We start from the raw sequence: 17,137 nt of genomic DNA on the forward strand, positions 1-17,137 counted from the left end.
CAACCATGGCTGCTAAGTATGTCTGCACAGGCTGGGCCTTGCACAATTTCAGGGCTTAGTTTTGCAATGGAAATCCTGCACTGTGCCCCAGAATCAGTAGCTTGTTATCATTGCTCAGATGCCACCAAGACTTCTGTGGCTCTACTAGAGAGGATACCATATGCTTGGAGGCTAGGAGCTGGACCTTAGGGACTACCTTCTCCAGCCCAGCTGATAGGTGCAAGTGCAGAATGCCGACCCCCCTCTGTGGTGTGCTGCCCCCATGCCATCCATACAGCTTCTGACTCCCCTGGCATCATTCACCATGCAAGCAGAAGGTGCCGGCTGCCATGTTCCTCAGCTCAGCTGCTCTTCAGTGGGGTCCACTGCGCTGAGAATCAGCTGCTTGACCACAATAGACCCATTCCTTGGAATCTTAGCATGGTGCTAAGCTGGGCATTGAGGATGCCCTGGTAAAGCAAGGCTGGGCTTGGAAATCAGGATCTCCTCTGCTCCTCCTCAGGGCAAGATGCTTCCCTTCTGGTCCTGGATTCCATGCCTGGTGGAGTCAACAGTTTTAACCACAGCATGCACAATGAGGAAGAAGTAGGACTTTCTGTGCCTCAAATGGGGCCAGAAGGGGAGGCACAGCCTGACCTTGGCAGGAGGGAAACAAAGTAGGGAATCTGCGCATGTGTCTCTAGGGTTCACAGGAATAAGAAATCTGGCAGGCCAGACAGGCAGTGTGATGCAAGAGATGCCTGCATCTATCTTCACGGACTCTGAGCAAGCCCAGTCAGTGTGCTCTGCACAGCTCGGGAGCACCAGCAGCTGTGAGCCAGGAAGCACTGTCTGGACTGCCTGGAAGCCAGACCAGCAGCTTCTTGGCCAGGACACATGTTTTGTTTGACTTTAAAAGACTGAAATTCCTTTTGGGTATGTGCTCATAGGAGTGATATCTGTGCATACACACGCGTGAACACACACATACAGAAACATGAGTGCATGTAGTAGGGCTGCTGTATACATATGCTTTCACATGCATATTTCAATATTATAATGTGCCCTTCTCCTTCAACATGCGATCTGAGCTAAATAGGACAGAGGTTTTCTGTTGATGAGAAGAAAGCTCTTAGTTCCTTCCCTCTGTGTGATCCATCAGCAAGGCCTTGGGGTGTAGATACTGGCGTGGGGGACAGGGAGGTAGGGATTTACTATGTATGTGTGTATATATGTTGAGTCAGGGGAAGAATAGAAGAAAGAGTATGTGATAGGGTTTTAGTTGGGGGCGTGGTAGGGGAGGATGGGAGGGAGAAGGGAACTGGGATTGTCATGTAAATCAGTCTCATTTCTAATTCAAATAAAAAATGATAAAAATAAAAAAAATATATACTAAAATGATTAAGTGCTGTCTAGATCCCAAGATGGAGGCTATCCACATCTGTTTTGTGGAGATGGGAGTTCAGGGATATAAGAACACTTTTTTTTAAAAAACACAGTCCTCTTCTGAGGGTACCCCATCTCTTCCCACAAGGCATGCCACTGGGAAAAGATGAAGGGGCACAGTGACTGGAGACCAGCAACATAGGTTTCATCAGGTCAGGGACTTCCCAGTATAACCAGTGAGTGGAGCTGCTGTGACGGTGCCACCTACATTTGTCAACGCTGTGACGAGCACTGTGTGTCTCATTGAGTTCCTAGTTCATTCACCCTATGTACATACACTGCACAGCCCTTCTTGATGTGGTGAGCACTCACAGCAAACAGGTGCAGGGCAGGACAGGCGGTGTTATGCACCCTCCCTTTCTTTTGACTTGATTCACTGAATTAGGACCAGAACTCAGGGCCCTCTCTGCCTTGAGAACATCTAAATTCACCCCTGGGGGACTTGTGCTTGCACTAGTCAGTCTGAATGTGTTCTGGAGGTGGCACTACGTAATACTTATATGGAGCACATAGGATGCTCCCAGGAGGGACCAGGAGGCCTTTCTGAATTGCCAACCACTCTCCCTGCAGAGTGGCGACAGGGAAGTGGGGCAAGGATGATCCTACAGGATGAAGATATCACCACCAAGATTGAGAATGACTGGAAGAGACTCAACACAGTAGCCCACTACCAGGTGAGCTGACCACAAAAGCCAGGAGCTGGTCAAGAAGGTCTTAAATCGCAGCCACTGAGGTTAGACTCCAAGTCCCCAATGCATTCTTCACCAGCAATCCATGATCCTTGGTGACCCAAGGGAAGCTGATGTCACCCAGAGATCACCTAGTCACGTGGGAGGTAGGATAGTAACATGCATGCTTCTTGTAGGCTGTGGGCAGATTCCCCAAGGACCCTTGCTTAGAAGGCCTCCTGAGCATTTAAGGCTGGGTGATCACCAGAAAGCCTGGGTAGGGAAAAGTGAGGGAAGGGTTCCTGCCAGAACTTTCTCTCTACAGAAGCCATAAAACATCTAGTACTAAGGTCTTTGCCATGTCTTATTAGGAGGGAAAGGAGTAGTCTCCAAAGCCCAAGTTCCCAGCAAGGTGCTAATTGTCCCTCATTCCCCCAATAATCCTAATTTGTTCCCATTTCCTGGAATGGGTGGGAAGAGTTTCCATGCCCAGGTCCTTAGAAGCCTCTACCCTGTAGGTGCCGGATGGTTCTGTGGTGGCTTTGGTGTCCAAGCAAGTGACAGCCTATAATGCAGTGAACAACTCCACAGTATCCAGGACTTCAGCAAGTAAATACGGTAAGATCCCCTCAGCTATCAAGGGTGGGAGCCATGGGTATCATGAGCAGGTGTTGTCAACAGACTTCATTGCCTTGGGGAAGAGGAGCAGGTCAGTTGACCATTGGGGAGGAGAGCCAGGAAGGGACAGAGGTAATTGGTTCCAATCACTAGCTCTAGGGCATAAACATGTACTTCATCTGCAGGCAAAGAGAAATTTAGGGCCGGGAACTGGTTAAAGGGATAAAGGGTTTGTCATGCAAGCATGGGGACCTAAGTTTGAGCCCCATGTAAAAATGCCAGCCACGCCAGGCGTTGGTGGTGCACGCCTTTAATCCCAGCACTCGGGAGGCAGAGGCAGGTGGATCTCTGTGAATTCGAGACCAGCCTGGTCTACAAGAGCTAGTTCCAGGACAGCCTCCAAAGCCACAGAGAAACCCTGTCTCAAAAAACCAAAAAAAACAAACAAACAAACAAAAATGCCAGCCACGGTGGTGTGTACTTGTAATCTCAGCTCTGGGGAAGTGGAGATAGGAGGGGACCTCGAGTTTTCTAGCTAGCCAGCTTAACCTAACGGTGACTCATGGCCAGTGAGAGTACCCATCTTAAAAACCAAGATGGATGGTTGTGAGCCACCATGTGGTTGCTGGGAATTGAACTCAGGACCTCTGGAAGAGCAGTTGGTGCTCTTAACCTCTGAGCCATCAATTCCCAGCAACTACATGGTGGCTCACAACCATCCGTTATGAGATCTGGTGCCCTCTTCTAATGTGCAGATATACATGGAAGCAGAATGTTGTATACATAATAAATAAATAAATAAAATCTAAAAAAAAAAGATGGATGGCACCTATGAAATGACACTAAGGCTGACCTCTGACCTCCATATATATACATACACATATACATGCTCACTATGGATGCACACACAGACAGACAGACAGATAACATACACACAGAAGGAGAACTTATCTTCATGAGGACATACAGTCTATAAGGCTTACCTTCCCCCATCATCTCACGTCAAGTTCACAGTAATCTAGTCAATTAAATAATTATTATTTCCCTCTATTTTTATATTGCCAAGTTATAGCTCAGAAGCACAGAGGTTAGACGATTGGTAAAGGTCACCCCGTCGCTTGTGCAGTGACATGAAAGGGAAAGAAGGAAAAGGACTCTGAATACAAGGTGGACGCTCCAAAGATGCCCTGCTCCATCCCTTTGTGCTGGGGGACACCTGGCCACCCTGTGCAGTGACATTCTTGTTGTAAAGCAGGGTTTAGAAGAAAAAAAAGACGAACATCGCAGGGTGTTGTAGACAATAAAGAGGTGAACATATAGGCTACAGATGGACATAGTAGGACATCATTCTCTAACTGTTTAGTTCCCGTTCACCACAACTCAAAATACAGGAAGGAGGAGAACAAAGACAAACAGATGTCACGGTGAGCTCTCACCTGCCCAAGATTGATTAAGGGAGACAGCCTACCTGTTCTTACATGGGCACTTAATTGGCCACACATGCTATAGGACTGGAAAGCAAGCACGAGGAAAAGTGTAAAAGAAGAACATGCTTACATTTCTACAAATTGAATAATTAAGGGTTGACTCAATGCCAAGTACCGGAGGAGGGCAGCCTAAGTGGGTGGAATTCGCTAGAGATAATTCCTGGAGGTGGCAGGAAAGACATAAGCATTTCGGGGAATGTGCCACACTGAGGCAAGGAAATAGCACCAGCCAGTGGCAGGAAGGATCAGACAACAGTGGCCTTGGCTGGGGAGAGGAGCATGCTGGAGTTTCTGGGTTCAGGATTGTAGAGTCTCACTCGTACTGGGCTGCGTTCTTTACATCGGCAGAAAACATGATCCGGTACACAGGCAGCCCTGACAGCCTCCGTTCCCGAACACCCATGATCACCCCTGACCTGGAAACTGGGGTCAAGCTGTGGCATCTGGTGAAGAACCATGAGCATGGAGACCAGAAGGAGGGGGACCGGGGGAGCAAGATGGTGTCTGAAATCTATCTGACGCGGCTACTGGCCACAAAGGTATGGAACATGAGAGCAGAAGTGTGCCATGAAAACACTGGGACTGGGGGCTGAGGGCTGAAGAGATGGTGCTGTTGGTAAAGAGCTTGCCAGACAAGCATGAGAGCCCAAGGTTGATAGCCTCAAGTCCTCATTAGAAAAGACAAGCTGTGCACAGTGTCTTGCTCCTGCTGCGGAGGCTGAGAAAGGAGACTGCCTGGGGTTTGCCGGCCAGTCAGTTTAGCCAAATAGCAAACTCCAGGTTCAGCAAAATCCCATCTCAAAAAAAAACGGTGGAGAGGAATGGAGGAAGACACTCTGAGGTTGCCCTCAGGCTTCCATATATGTAAACATATATGCACATACACCTGTACACAGGCATAGCTACACACCATACATGCGCATAAATGCTGGCACAGCTGCTAAGTGCGCGCCACCCCCCTTTGCTGTGCTCTGGCATCAGGTGGGTCTGGGATGCCTTAGGATTGAGCTACAGGACCCTGCTCAACCTGTCACTCCAGGCAGATCCCAGCGGACATGAGCATACAATCCAAAGTGTTAGTCCCACCCTCCTCAGCACCCTTCCTCAGCTACAGACACTTGGTACCTCTATTCCCAATTCTCTCACTAACCCAGGGGTGCCAGGCGCCATCACTAAGGACAGAAACTGGGGCTGTATCCAAAACTTTGCTGATGCCATTTCTAGCCCTGACCCTGGGGATTATTCCATGCTTACGGTTCTAGCCTTTCTCTTCAGAGTCTAGGTTCTCTGGTCTCTCCGTGGACCCAGATGGTCACTAGCCAGGGTGGGTAGTAGCCAAACAGAACCAGTATTTGTTAGCTTGTATTTGTCAGCTCTGACCAAGCATGCTCATTAGCATTTCAAAAAGTGACACACTGTCACCGGCCTAGATGTAAGCCAAACCCTGTAGCTGGCAGAGGAAGGTAGTATTGGCCCTGTCATCTGTCTGTGGTCTTTGCACTGCCAGAGTCCTGTGAAGGGGGGGGGGAGGTCTGATGCATGGTGACCCCCACTCTCCTGCTTAGCAGGGAGGCAGTGCACTGACCTTGCTCGCCCTGTCCACAAGGTAGCTTTTCGAACTCCTCCTCTGAGCTGCCTAGGCTGGCTGGACCTAAATGTGTCCCCTTCCCCAGGGCACACTGCAGAAGTTTGTGGATGACCTGTTCGAGACCATCTTCAGTACAGCCCACCGTGGTTCTGCTCTGCCCCTAGCCATCAAGTACATGTTTGACTTCCTCGATGAGCAGGCTGATAAGCATGGTATCCATGACCCACATGTCCGCCATACCTGGAAAAGCAACTGGTGAGTAAAGGGTGGAAGGGTGTGTCTAGAGAGGTCAGTGACCTGCCCACCCAGGCCTGCATCAGAGACAGGTTTCCTAGAGAGCACCTGGCCACTTCCACCTCCTCTATGGGTCTCCACTCAACCACACTCTCTGGTCTTCCCCCTCTTCTTGCCTACCCCCTTCTCTAATCTGTCTGTGTACCTTTCCAACCAGATATCCAGTCAATGGACTATACGAATCCAATGAGCAAAAGATAATATATGCCACCACATCCAGGCCACTGTCACATCCAGCTACTTTCTCGGTGTGGGGCAATAAGTCAGACAGAGTCCCTGTCGTCAGTAAGCTGGCATATGGAATAAGAGAGACTGTTGTCAATATACATGCACAAATAGCAGCATAGGAAAATGCATGCGTTGGACAGGGCCATTGAGTAACGGCATTTCATGAAGTCTTGTCAGGAGGGTCTCGAGGCATATGCAGATGGCACCTGGATTCTAATTCCACCCAATAAGCTTATCTTTTCCTTCTCCGGCTCCTTTTCCAAACTTGCTAAGAATCAGTTTGTATTCCCTGGGGGGACGCGGGATTTTCTAACCACTGACAGCACTCCAAGCATTTCCATTGAGGTCCGCTTTCTCTTTTAAATGCACAGCATCCTCCGTGCCGTCTGTATATAGTGGGTGCTTCATTTGAGGTTGAAGTCACAAGGCCAGGCATCAGTATTCAACACAGAACGCAGAACCTTGAGGAAATGGGGCTCAGTAAATATTGATGAGACACGGGCAGCGATGGCCTGCCTGAGAGTTTTACCTGGGGCACAGCTAGCTGAGGTTTAGTCTCATCCTCTAGAACTGAATCCTGGTCACCTTTAGATGGTCCCCTGTCCAGGCCATTCTTCCCCAGCTTTTCCTTCTAAAGCAGCATAGGAGTGGTACCCAGTGCTATAACTACCAGGCTCGGCCATGATCCAGGCCACAGACAGGCACCCTGATGCCCAGGCAGGGGCCCAGACCTGAAAACTGAGGCAGAAGTCAGCCTGGGGTATTGGTGCTATTCTCCTGAGCATGCTATGGCCTTTCCTTCTGCCTCTTGCAGAGGAGTACTAACCCAAAAAGATCCTCAGCCCAGGCATCATCCTTACCATCCTAATAAAGCAGGGCCCCTGGAAACTGGGTTCCATTCAGTGCAGCCACTCTTGTGAAGTGGCTTCCTCCTCTCAACTCCTGTCAGTGTGATTCTTGGGAGGAGTCTGAGAGGCAGCACCTGTGAGTCTACATGCCTCTGGCAACAAAATCTTTACCTAGTATCAGTCACCTTCACATGGAGCAGGTGCTCCACCAAGCCCTATGGGTGTTGGCCAGGGAGAGAGAATTTTGCAAACCACCCCTAGGTGCCAGCCTCCTTTGTGAGTCATCCCAAGGTCTCAGGTGCTGCATAGAGACATGGACTGAGCCATGGAAATTTCCACTCAGAAAGTAAGCACACGCCACTTACCATAGAGAGAACTACACCAGCTTCAAGTTCTCCCTCAGAAGGGCATCTGCCCCTGACCCCCTGGTACCTCAGACAAGATGCAATTAAGAATGATCAGCTCTACATGTGGTCTCGAGTTCATCGTCCCTGCTGAGGGCATTGTCTCTTTATTCCTGACTCAAGGTGTGACTTGCCTGCCTCCCCCACCCTGTCTTCCCCAGTTCCCTACAGGTTCTCTGTTAAATAACACTCCTTCTCATTTAGCCGGAGTGGCTGCAATCAGTTGGAGATTAACATCACCATTGATGTTAATAACATGCTAATATTTCATTAGGCAGGAGCCTCGGTGGTGCCTCTGCTTCCTGTGTGGTACACCTGCCTCCCTACAGGCTTGAGGGACAGGGAAAAACAGTTACTGCAGCCTTGTGGGTTCCTAGCCCTTCTGATCTGAGTGGGACTTAGGGAAACCCAGGAAGATTGGAACAGGAGAATAGACTGGTAGGGAAACTGAGTCTCTTATTCAGAGTTCCAAGCCCAGAGATCATAGCCACCTCTTAGGGAGGCTGAGAAGCTACTGTGAGCCTCAATACTCAGGTGCTCTCAATCCATTTACTTTCTATCCTGAATTCTCAGTGATGAAGCGAATGACAGACACCAAGTATTAGCAGACCTCAGTGTGCTTGCCCCAACCCTATGTGGCACTCATTGCAGAGAGTTACTAAATGCTTGTTGATTGATTGGCATCTGTGAATGTCAGGTTGTCCTGTATTTACAGTGTTTGTCTGTATTATACAGACTGGCTGCTGGCAGCTAGAACAAGAGCAAAAATATTGTATCCAGTGCCTTGAAATAATGTAATTCAAAGATGTTAAGTTCTAAGAGGCAAGCCAAACACACGCGGGCATTGTAACTATCACCAACCGTGAGCACAGCCACCAAAACAACAATAAAACATCAGGGGAAGAGGCGGGAGGCAAAGAGGTAGAAGCAAAGAGAAAGAAGAAAGTGGTGCCTGCTCTGTCCCCCTCCTTACTGGCAGCCCAGCTGGCTGGTGGGAGCTGCAAAGCTAGAAGGGGCAGGGAGAGCACAGCCCAAAGCTCTCCTCCTGCAAGCCTTCTGTCTAGCAAACGCAGTGACTACAGAACCAGGCTGCATTGCATAATTTTCTCCTCTTTGTCTCTGTATGTGGATTCCCTAACTGCAGCCATCCAAGGAATATACCAATGCAGAGTTTTTAAAATAAATCAAGCATGGGCCTGGGGATGTTTGAGCCCTAGGTTTGCTCCCCAACACCACCTAAAACTGTGTGTTGTGGTACACACACATATCCTCAGTACTTGAGAGGTGGAGGCAGAAGGATCCTCAGCTACATTGTAAATTTAAGGACAGCCTGGGCTACATGAGATCCCTTCTCAAAAAAAAAAAAAAAAAAAAAAGCGGTTGGTGGGGTGGGGTGGGGTGGAGAGTGGGGGAAGATGGGGAACTGGGGAGATGGCTTGGTTGCTAAAGTGTTTGCCATGCTTGCATGAAGACCCAAATTTAATCCCCAGCACCTATAGAAGAAGCTGGTTATGGTGGTATACACTTATAAGACAGCATCAGAGCGACCAAGGCCAGAGGGTTTCCGAAGATTTCTGGCCAGCCATCTTAGCCTAGTCCATGATCCCCAGGCCAAAAGAGACCCTGTCTCAAAAGGGCAAACTAAAAAATACAAGGCTACAGGGTGGCCTCTAGCCTCCACATGTACAGTCACAAAGGTATACCCCCCTCCTTTAGACACTAACACATACAACAACAACGGAGAACAAACTCATCAAGTGTCCCCTCTGAGAAGGCTCTGCATGGGCTGCTCTGGGTGGATTTGGCACCTCGCTCAGCCCTACATTCTCTGCTCTCAACAGCAAATGTGATTTGTGTGTGCTTGGCTGCATGTGTCTTCCCTACAAACCTGGAATGCAGGGTTCCTGAAGACAGGGGATGCGTCTCAGTCATTGCATTCCCTGTTGCTAGCCTAGCTCTTGGAAGGCAATAGGTACTGACTGGAGGATAGGAGGAGAGGGATGGGATACTGTGGGTTAGTTCAGGTGCTGTTGCTATGTGGCAGACTGGTGGTAAAGGATCATTTGGTCATATCCCCCCCACCCCTCCACAGTGCCATTTCCTTCACCAGGCAGGACGTAGCTTATGGAACTAGGCAGGGAGCAAGGGTGTGACTTCTGTCAAGTCACCCAGTAAGCAATCAGATGCAAAACCTTAAAGATTTCCTTAAAGTCCACCCAAGGGATGGTCCCAGCATCAGGCAGATAGGAATAGAGTTCCAACTCTGCTTTGAAGCACACACGTAGCTAACTCCTATGCCAACAGGAAGGGGAAGAGCCCCTATCACAACTGGGTATCACATCCTCTCAGGTTCCGCCAGGGGTACATCTCTAGACAAGATCCCAACCTCGCTGGTTTCCTGTGTGCTGAATAGACCCACGTCCCTTCCTGTCCCCTTTACCTTCCATGGCAGTCACATATGGTTCCTAAGCTCTGTGAAATCTAGCCACACCCCAACACCCCATCACCCCTGCTTCTTCCCTCCACAGCCTGCCCCTGCGGTTTTGGGTGAACATGATCAAGAATCCTCAGTTTGTGTTCGACATTCACAAGAACAGCATCACGGACGCCTGTCTCTCGGTGGTGGCCCAGACCTTCATGGACTCCTGCTCCACATCGGAGCACCGGCTGGGCAAGGACTCCCCCTCCAACAAGCTGCTCTATGCCAAGGACATCCCCAGCTACAAGAACTGGGTGGAGAGGTGAGTACGGCCCATGGAGGGTACCTGGCTGGAACAGGCCACAACCCTGGACCAGACAGTGCTCCCCTGCAAACAGGACAAAGCTACCCAACTAGTCCCTGCCGCAGCTGATCCTGCAGCTGAAACACCCACAGCTCATGGCCTCCACATTGAAGCAAGCATTGTGAACCACGGCAGAGCTTACTGTGTGACCCACATCCCTTATAGAATAGCATGGCTCTTAGTGAAGTGTCTCTTTCTGTCCTAGAAGTTATGATCCCTGATCTTCTTTCCCCAACACACACACACACACACACACACACACACACACACACACACACACACTTAGCATATATACTCTGCATATGCATAGACCATATACACATGCATTCCCAGTATTGAATGAATGCACAGGTACCATGAACACACATATACTGTATAGACATGAAACCACAATTGCATACATACATATATCTCCATGCCATCCATGTCCCCATGTCCATGTACATATATACCATATGTATAAGCATGCATTCATAGCATCCATCTTCCCGTCCATCCTCTCTCCAGCCCTCCATCCCACTTCTGCCTCCACACTCCTTGCCATGGTAGTGGTGGTGACCCCTGAAGACTTCCCACCTTTACTCGCCCTATTGGGTTTTTGCTTGTGGTTAAAAATTTTGGCAGAGAGGAGAGCCTGTTGCTTTCCTCAGAACTGTTGGCTGCTGCACTGACCTCACTGAGGGAACCCAAGAGTACAGACCCCCGAAGCTGACATATGACTGGCTATCCCTTCTACCATATTACCAGTAACGATGAACTCTACTTTTATTTGGTTTGGCTTTCCTTTGTTTTTGTTTTTTGTTGTTGTTTATTTGAAGATAATTTTTATATTTATTATACAAAGTAATGGGCTTCATTATGACATTTTCTACATGAATATCACACCCTCTGAGTTTAGCCTGGGAGACTCTCAAGGCTGTCCCTATCAACACGAGCCGCACTCATTTATCATCTGCAGATTTTGTCTGTAGGAGCTGAGTAGAGAAGAGCTGCTGTTGGCCCACTAGGGTCTGCACCACTGTGCGCCACACATTAAATGCCATCTATGACATGCACCATAGCATTGAGAAGGCAACAAACTGTAAACATTTAAATGTACCTTCTAAGGAGCCCAAATGGATTCTGTGCCATATAGCTACTGGTCAGTACTCACCAAGATGCCAGGTTTTAGCTAGAGATGAAGGTAAAGCTGGCCCTGGAAGCAGCACTGAAGGGAGGTTGGGCAGCTGGTTTTTCACGTATGCATCCACTAGGCTGACACTGATGCCTCCGTGGGCTCCACTCTGGGTGTATTGGGCACATAGTAACATTAGACCTGACCCACACAGCAGCTCCCATATCTGAGTGTCTGGTAGGATCTATAAGCTGGAGTTGAGGGGATAAAGGAGTGAGGCCCTCATTCTGCTGGGTCTGGAGACATCAGTCATCCATTCAAAGAGGCCTCTGAGCCACATGTGGGGGCATCATAGCCCGAGGCGCCAATGGCTTTCGTGTCTGCATTCCCACCCTCTCAGCTGAAGACTCAGCTCTCAGCTGAAGACTCCTTCCAACTTCTTTCAACCCATCATACTCGGACCTATGAACATGGAAGAATCCAGATTTCTGGGACCTTTCCCTGAATAGCAGCCCCTGAGCTCTGATGTGGGGCCCCTAAGGGCTGGCATCCCACCTAAGTTGGGCAAAGCCCAGCAAGGAGAGTGAGCTGAAGCCAGGAGAGGGACCCAGTCCTTCTTGGTCATAGTAAATGGCAGCCAGTCTTCCAGGTTGCCAGGGCTGGCCGGCCCTGGTATGAGAGAGGCGGACTAGGGGATGTTCAGAGCCTCTCTGAAGAGGGGGCTCATTGTAGGCAGAAATCCTGTAAGTTTAAGAAGGGGGTCAAGGTTGACCTTTCTGTTCTTTGTGTGCAGTCAGCTGCTGAGAGCACTTGTTTGAAGTTTGTTGTCAGGGCTTTATCGCATTCTTAACAATCAATAAGGCATCTCTGCTGAGGTCCCAGCATGAAGGCCAGCTTGGCAGGAATAGGAAGGAAGCAATTGTATACATGGCAGAGAAGACTCCACACAGAGTCATAGTCAGGCTGGGGGTGGGGTGGGCTGGATAGCTGTGGGCTGGCCAGAGCCCTGGAGTGGTAGAAGTTTGAGCTAAGCCCTGCAGAGAGGGTGGGACCACTTAGAAGCAGGCAGCCTGGGGTTGAGAACAAGGTAGAAAGCCAGTGACTGAGTAGCCTGTAACCACTTGCCTTCACCCATCCAGAAGTTTCCAAAGATAAAGCCATGTAGTTGATCCACCTGGGGGCTAGTAGAGGACCACAGACATGCCCCTGTCCAGTCCAGTCTCCTCAATGAAAGAGGAGTGTAAGAGAAGAGGCCATGGGGGGTGGTGGCACACACCTGATGTCACATCAGAGATAGCAGGGAAAGGACTGCAAGGCACATCCTAGGCAACATGCCACCCATCACCTTCAGATTAGAAGGTTCCAGTCCCTGCTCTTGCCCTCTCCACTCTTATTTCTCCAACCCTCCCCAGCCTCTCTCTCTCTCTCTCTCTCTCTCTCTCTCTCTCTCTCTCTCTCTCTCTCTCTCACCCACACACACACACACACACACGAATTCTTCCTAAATATTCTCTTTGTCGAAATATATTACTCAAGCACCCTGCAGGAGTCACGTCAGGGACCATGCAGCAGTAGGAGCCTGTACTGTTTGTAAGAAGCCTGACAGTTTCACATGCAGGTAACAGGAACAGCAGGGGTCTTCGCTTCTACTGACAGTTATGTCTTCTCTGTGGGAACCCGAGTTTTCCAGTCCTGCTTGGAGGCTCTGGTTTTCAAACAGATGACAGAGTAGAACTGTCTGAACAAAAGCTTTGGACACAGCCATGTTCCATGAGCTGCTGGCCATAGTGCTGAAAATGAGAGACAACATTGTCCATGCTTCTCAGGCATAGGACTGTGAAGATAACCTTTCCTCGGCAAACCTATCTGGCTTGGTAGTTACAGGATCCATGAGGGCACAGTGGTGCAAATCTCCTTAGCAATGGCAAGGTCAGGACCTATCAGAGAAACCTCTGTTCTTCTGCTGTAAAATGGAATGTTGGCATTTATTAGATCCAGATATAGTTTATTCATGGCCATGAATGGAGACACCTCCTGGACCTTTACTACCTGGAATGTCACTAACTCACCCAGACCCTGTATATTGGAGCACCAAGACAGCTTTAGGGTAAAGACTGCCTTGAAAAGAAGATGGTGGTCATCTGGGGTAAAGGAACCAAACTCAAGCAGGCCAAGGATGTGGGCTTCTGGGGACAAGAAGGGGATGGGAGAGAGTGTTGTGAAGGGCGGGATGAAGTCCAGATGAACCGAGGGCAGTGCATCTTACAAATGTCCTCCAGCTCCTTCCTAAAAGGCCTCATCATTCAGCCTTTGTCTTATTCTTGCCTAGGCAGCAGGCCATGACCAATACCTCCTTGCCAGCCACAGCGGGATCCACTCAACAGGCAGTGGGCATTGTGTCTGCTCCAGCAAATGGGCTTCTGAGGCCACAGGCGTTTCCCTCTGATCACCCCCTTCCCTGGCCAGAGACCAGACATCTTCTCTTTACTTCTTCTTCCCTGAAGACGCAGTGGCAATCCCAGCAGACAGTGGCCCAAGGCAAATGGCCATCTCAGCCCTTGCCTGCCTGGGAAGATGCTGGTCACAAATTGAGCTGTCTTTCACTGTTTCCCTGGAGCTGATGGCTGAAGGAGCCAAGACCATTTCTGACAGCCTGTCACCCAAGTACTGAGAACTGTTGGGGACAGGCAGGAGTTGGGCAAATGGCATGGGGATAGGACAGGAGCACCCTGTCGGAACAGGAAGGGATATAAACTGAGAAAGACACAGCAGGACCAGTAAGAAAGATACAGGGTCACCTTGTGATGGAAGCCTGAGACCTTGGAGATCCAAAGGCTCATCACTGTCACCAGTAGTCATAAACCTTGAAGGAGTTTCCTTCCTTAAACACCATGCTGGCACGTCATTGTCCCCTCCCTGGAATTTCTTCTCCCTTCCCCCATTCAGTTCCTCCTGCTGCTGACTCTAGCCCTGAAGCCCAGGGACTTGGTGTTACCATGGATCAGCAACTGCAATACCTCTTGACTTGCCAGTGACTCCCCATCTTTCCACTTGCCCCTCCTCTTTTCCTGCTACCTACAACCCCAAAGCACATGGTAGAAGGTGAAAAACGTGGCTGTGTCAGGGGTACAGAGATCTCTCACTTCCTCATTAGGAAACTACACAGCTCTCCTCTGGCGGGGGGGCTCGGAGGTCTGGTGCATAAAATGTCAAATTGCAGAAATTAAAAATGTAAATGCTGGCATCTAATTAACCAGTTGACAGCAGTGCACAGCTGCAAGTGACAGTGACTGATTGCCTTCTGCCAGCCTCTCTCTCCCGGCAGCCCCCCCATCTCTCTCCTAACCTCCAGAGAGCTCAGGCCATCAGGGAAGAGCAACTGTTCAGAAGAACCCTCCAGTCCTTCTGGGGAGGCCCAAGGCAAGCTGGAGCCCTATGACGGGAGCTCAGAACAAAGTAGATGCCGTGGGCAGAAGCCCTCTGACTCTTGGTTCTTCTCTCTCCACCCTTTCATATCGTCCCCCTTGTGCCTCCTATGTCAGAGCTGCAGAGAGTGCTCCCTGGCTGTGGCACAGAAACCCAGAGGGGTCACTACTATGATCCCCAGGAGGTCACAGCACAGGGTCTCACTGCTTGGAGCTTCCATGTCTCCTGTACACTCTCTGATTAGATTCCAACTCCTCTCTGTCTCCCACCCCTCACAGATATTACTCAGACATTGGGAAGATGCCAGCGATCAGTGACCAGGACATGAATGCATACCTGGCCGAGCAGTCACGGATGCACATGAATGAATTCAACACGATGAGCGCACTCTCAGAGATCTTCTCCTACGTGGGCAAATACAGTGAGGAAGTAAGCTTTGCCCTGCCCTGCCAGGGCCTATAGAGGCAGAGATGAGGAGCATGTCTGAATGCTTTGTGTACAGAAATAGCCCCACAGATGCCCCCTGATGCTTCTGTTAGGGAAATTCTACCAGCCAGACCCAGGGCAGCACCGAGGGTCTGAAATGGGTACTGAGGATGTGCTGATCCTCACATCTGCATCAGATTCTAGTCTTCTCAGATACAGACATCTGTTTCTTTTATCCCTTTCTGTCCCTTGCCCTGGGACTGAATCTGAGGCCTCCCACATGATAGGCAAGAGTTCTACCACTTTTCATTTTGAGATAGTCTCCATAAATTGGCCAGACTAATCTTGAGTTCACTTTGCACCCCCAGACCCCAGTCTGGCCTTGAACTCGCCACCTGCTTCAGACTTCCAAAGTTTCTAGGAATACAGCATGCCCCACAAGACCTAGCTTATTCTTTCTCCGTTATTGTTTAAATTCTTTTCATTTTCCTCTCTGATCCAGTTCTCATTGAGCAAGGACTTCCTTGCTCTTGTGGATGGCTTGGTGTATTATGGCTTCCTGTAGAGCTGAACAGACCAGAGCAGAATAGAAACAGAGTGAAATAGGATGGGGGCACATGGAAGAGAGTGGAATGGAAGAATAGAGTGGAATAGATGGACAGAGCAGAAAGGAATGGCATAGAAGGGGAATAAGCAAAACCAGAACAAAATAGGAATAGAAAGCATATTTTTTATTGTTGTATTCACCATTTGGAAAATACCACCTAGGTAACTGCCACTGTAGATTCTGCCTTCATTCTGGCTAACACAAAGGTGCTATGGGAGGTGCTTAGCTGTGTGGATACAGACTTCAGTGGTTTGGGATCCAGAGTCCCCGCATCCAAGCACAGCATAGCAGCCTTCTTGGAGCAGAAGACAGGAATACCAAGAGAGAAGGCCAGTGCCCAGGCGCTTTTATTCCTTACAGCCTTGTCACCCAGAGAAATTCAAGTATCCTAGCAGATGTAGAGCCCAGTGTCCTGCAGCCAATGAACAATATTATATGACCTTATATGACCCTCATGTTAACGGAAAGTGGTGGTGAGTCCCTTAGGGATGGGACCACTGCCACTGGTCTCCAGACCAGTTATGCTCCCTGGAAAAGTGTTCCTGTTTGTGGCAGTCAAGCTAACAAGGATGTTCTGTGATGCAACACTGTAAGTCTCCTGCTTCGTCTTGGAAAGGACCATCCCATCACCTGACAGAACACTTGTCAACATTTAGTATCACAGTGATAAAGGATAATTCCTGGCCAGCTCAGTAGGCAGCTCTAGCATGATGTGCCCCAATTAAATATGCATTAATTAGTCACGAAATCAGAAGCCTAAGGAACCTTCAGGTTTCCCTAAGCTCAGCCAGCATTTTTGGCTCTCCAACCCTCATCCCTGCCCTTCAGACCAGAGAACATCCCACCCTGCTGGCCTGGTGCCTCCTGTGGAGCAGGCATTGTGCCCAGGGAGCTCGTGTGTGTGTCCTGGCCTTATCGACGGGACCCAAGCAAATCAGAGGTAGATTCCAGAAAAGGAAGCATGACGATCCTTAAGAAAGATGTTTTACCCCATAACACCATGCTGGCAACTGGCAGAACCATGACTTGGTGTGGCTTGTCTTGAGTCACCCATTATTGTCCTCTGTTCAATTGCCTTACCTCAGGATGGGTTTGGGAGACCCCAGCCACTGTATGTCAGTTATAGAATAGGAATGGAAAGCATATTCAACTTACAACCTTATTCCTTCATAAGGATATTTGGCCTTTAACAGACAAGGTTAAGTCAATTGACTTTCTAAA

General features: G+C 49.3%; 1 protein-coding gene across 7 annotated transcripts in view; it reads left to right on the forward strand.

Annotated features, from left to right (window-relative positions):
• Positions 1-17,137, forward strand: part of Plxna4 (plexin A4) — a 568,362-nt gene that overhangs the window by 543,699 nt on the left and 7,526 nt on the right. For all 7 annotated transcript variants that reach the window (XM_035451557.1, XM_027391406.2, XM_035451558.1 and 4 more), the window contains 6 exons: positions 1,996-2,099; positions 2,612-2,711; positions 4,547-4,737; positions 5,872-6,041; positions 10,089-10,301; positions 15,162-15,312. In XM_035451557.1, the coding sequence (XP_035307448.1) occupies positions 1,996-2,099; positions 2,612-2,711; positions 4,547-4,737; positions 5,872-6,041; positions 10,089-10,301; positions 15,162-15,312 (929 nt within the window). The remainder of the gene's footprint in view (positions 1-1,995; positions 2,100-2,611; positions 2,712-4,546; positions 4,738-5,871; positions 6,042-10,088; positions 10,302-15,161; positions 15,313-17,137) is intronic.

This window comes from Cricetulus griseus (genome assembly GCF_003668045.3).
Source record: "Cricetulus griseus strain 17A/GY chromosome 1 unlocalized genomic scaffold, alternate assembly CriGri-PICRH-1.0 chr1_0, whole genome shotgun sequence".
Taxonomy (NCBI): Eukaryota; Metazoa; Chordata; class Mammalia; order Rodentia; family Cricetidae; genus Cricetulus; species Cricetulus griseus.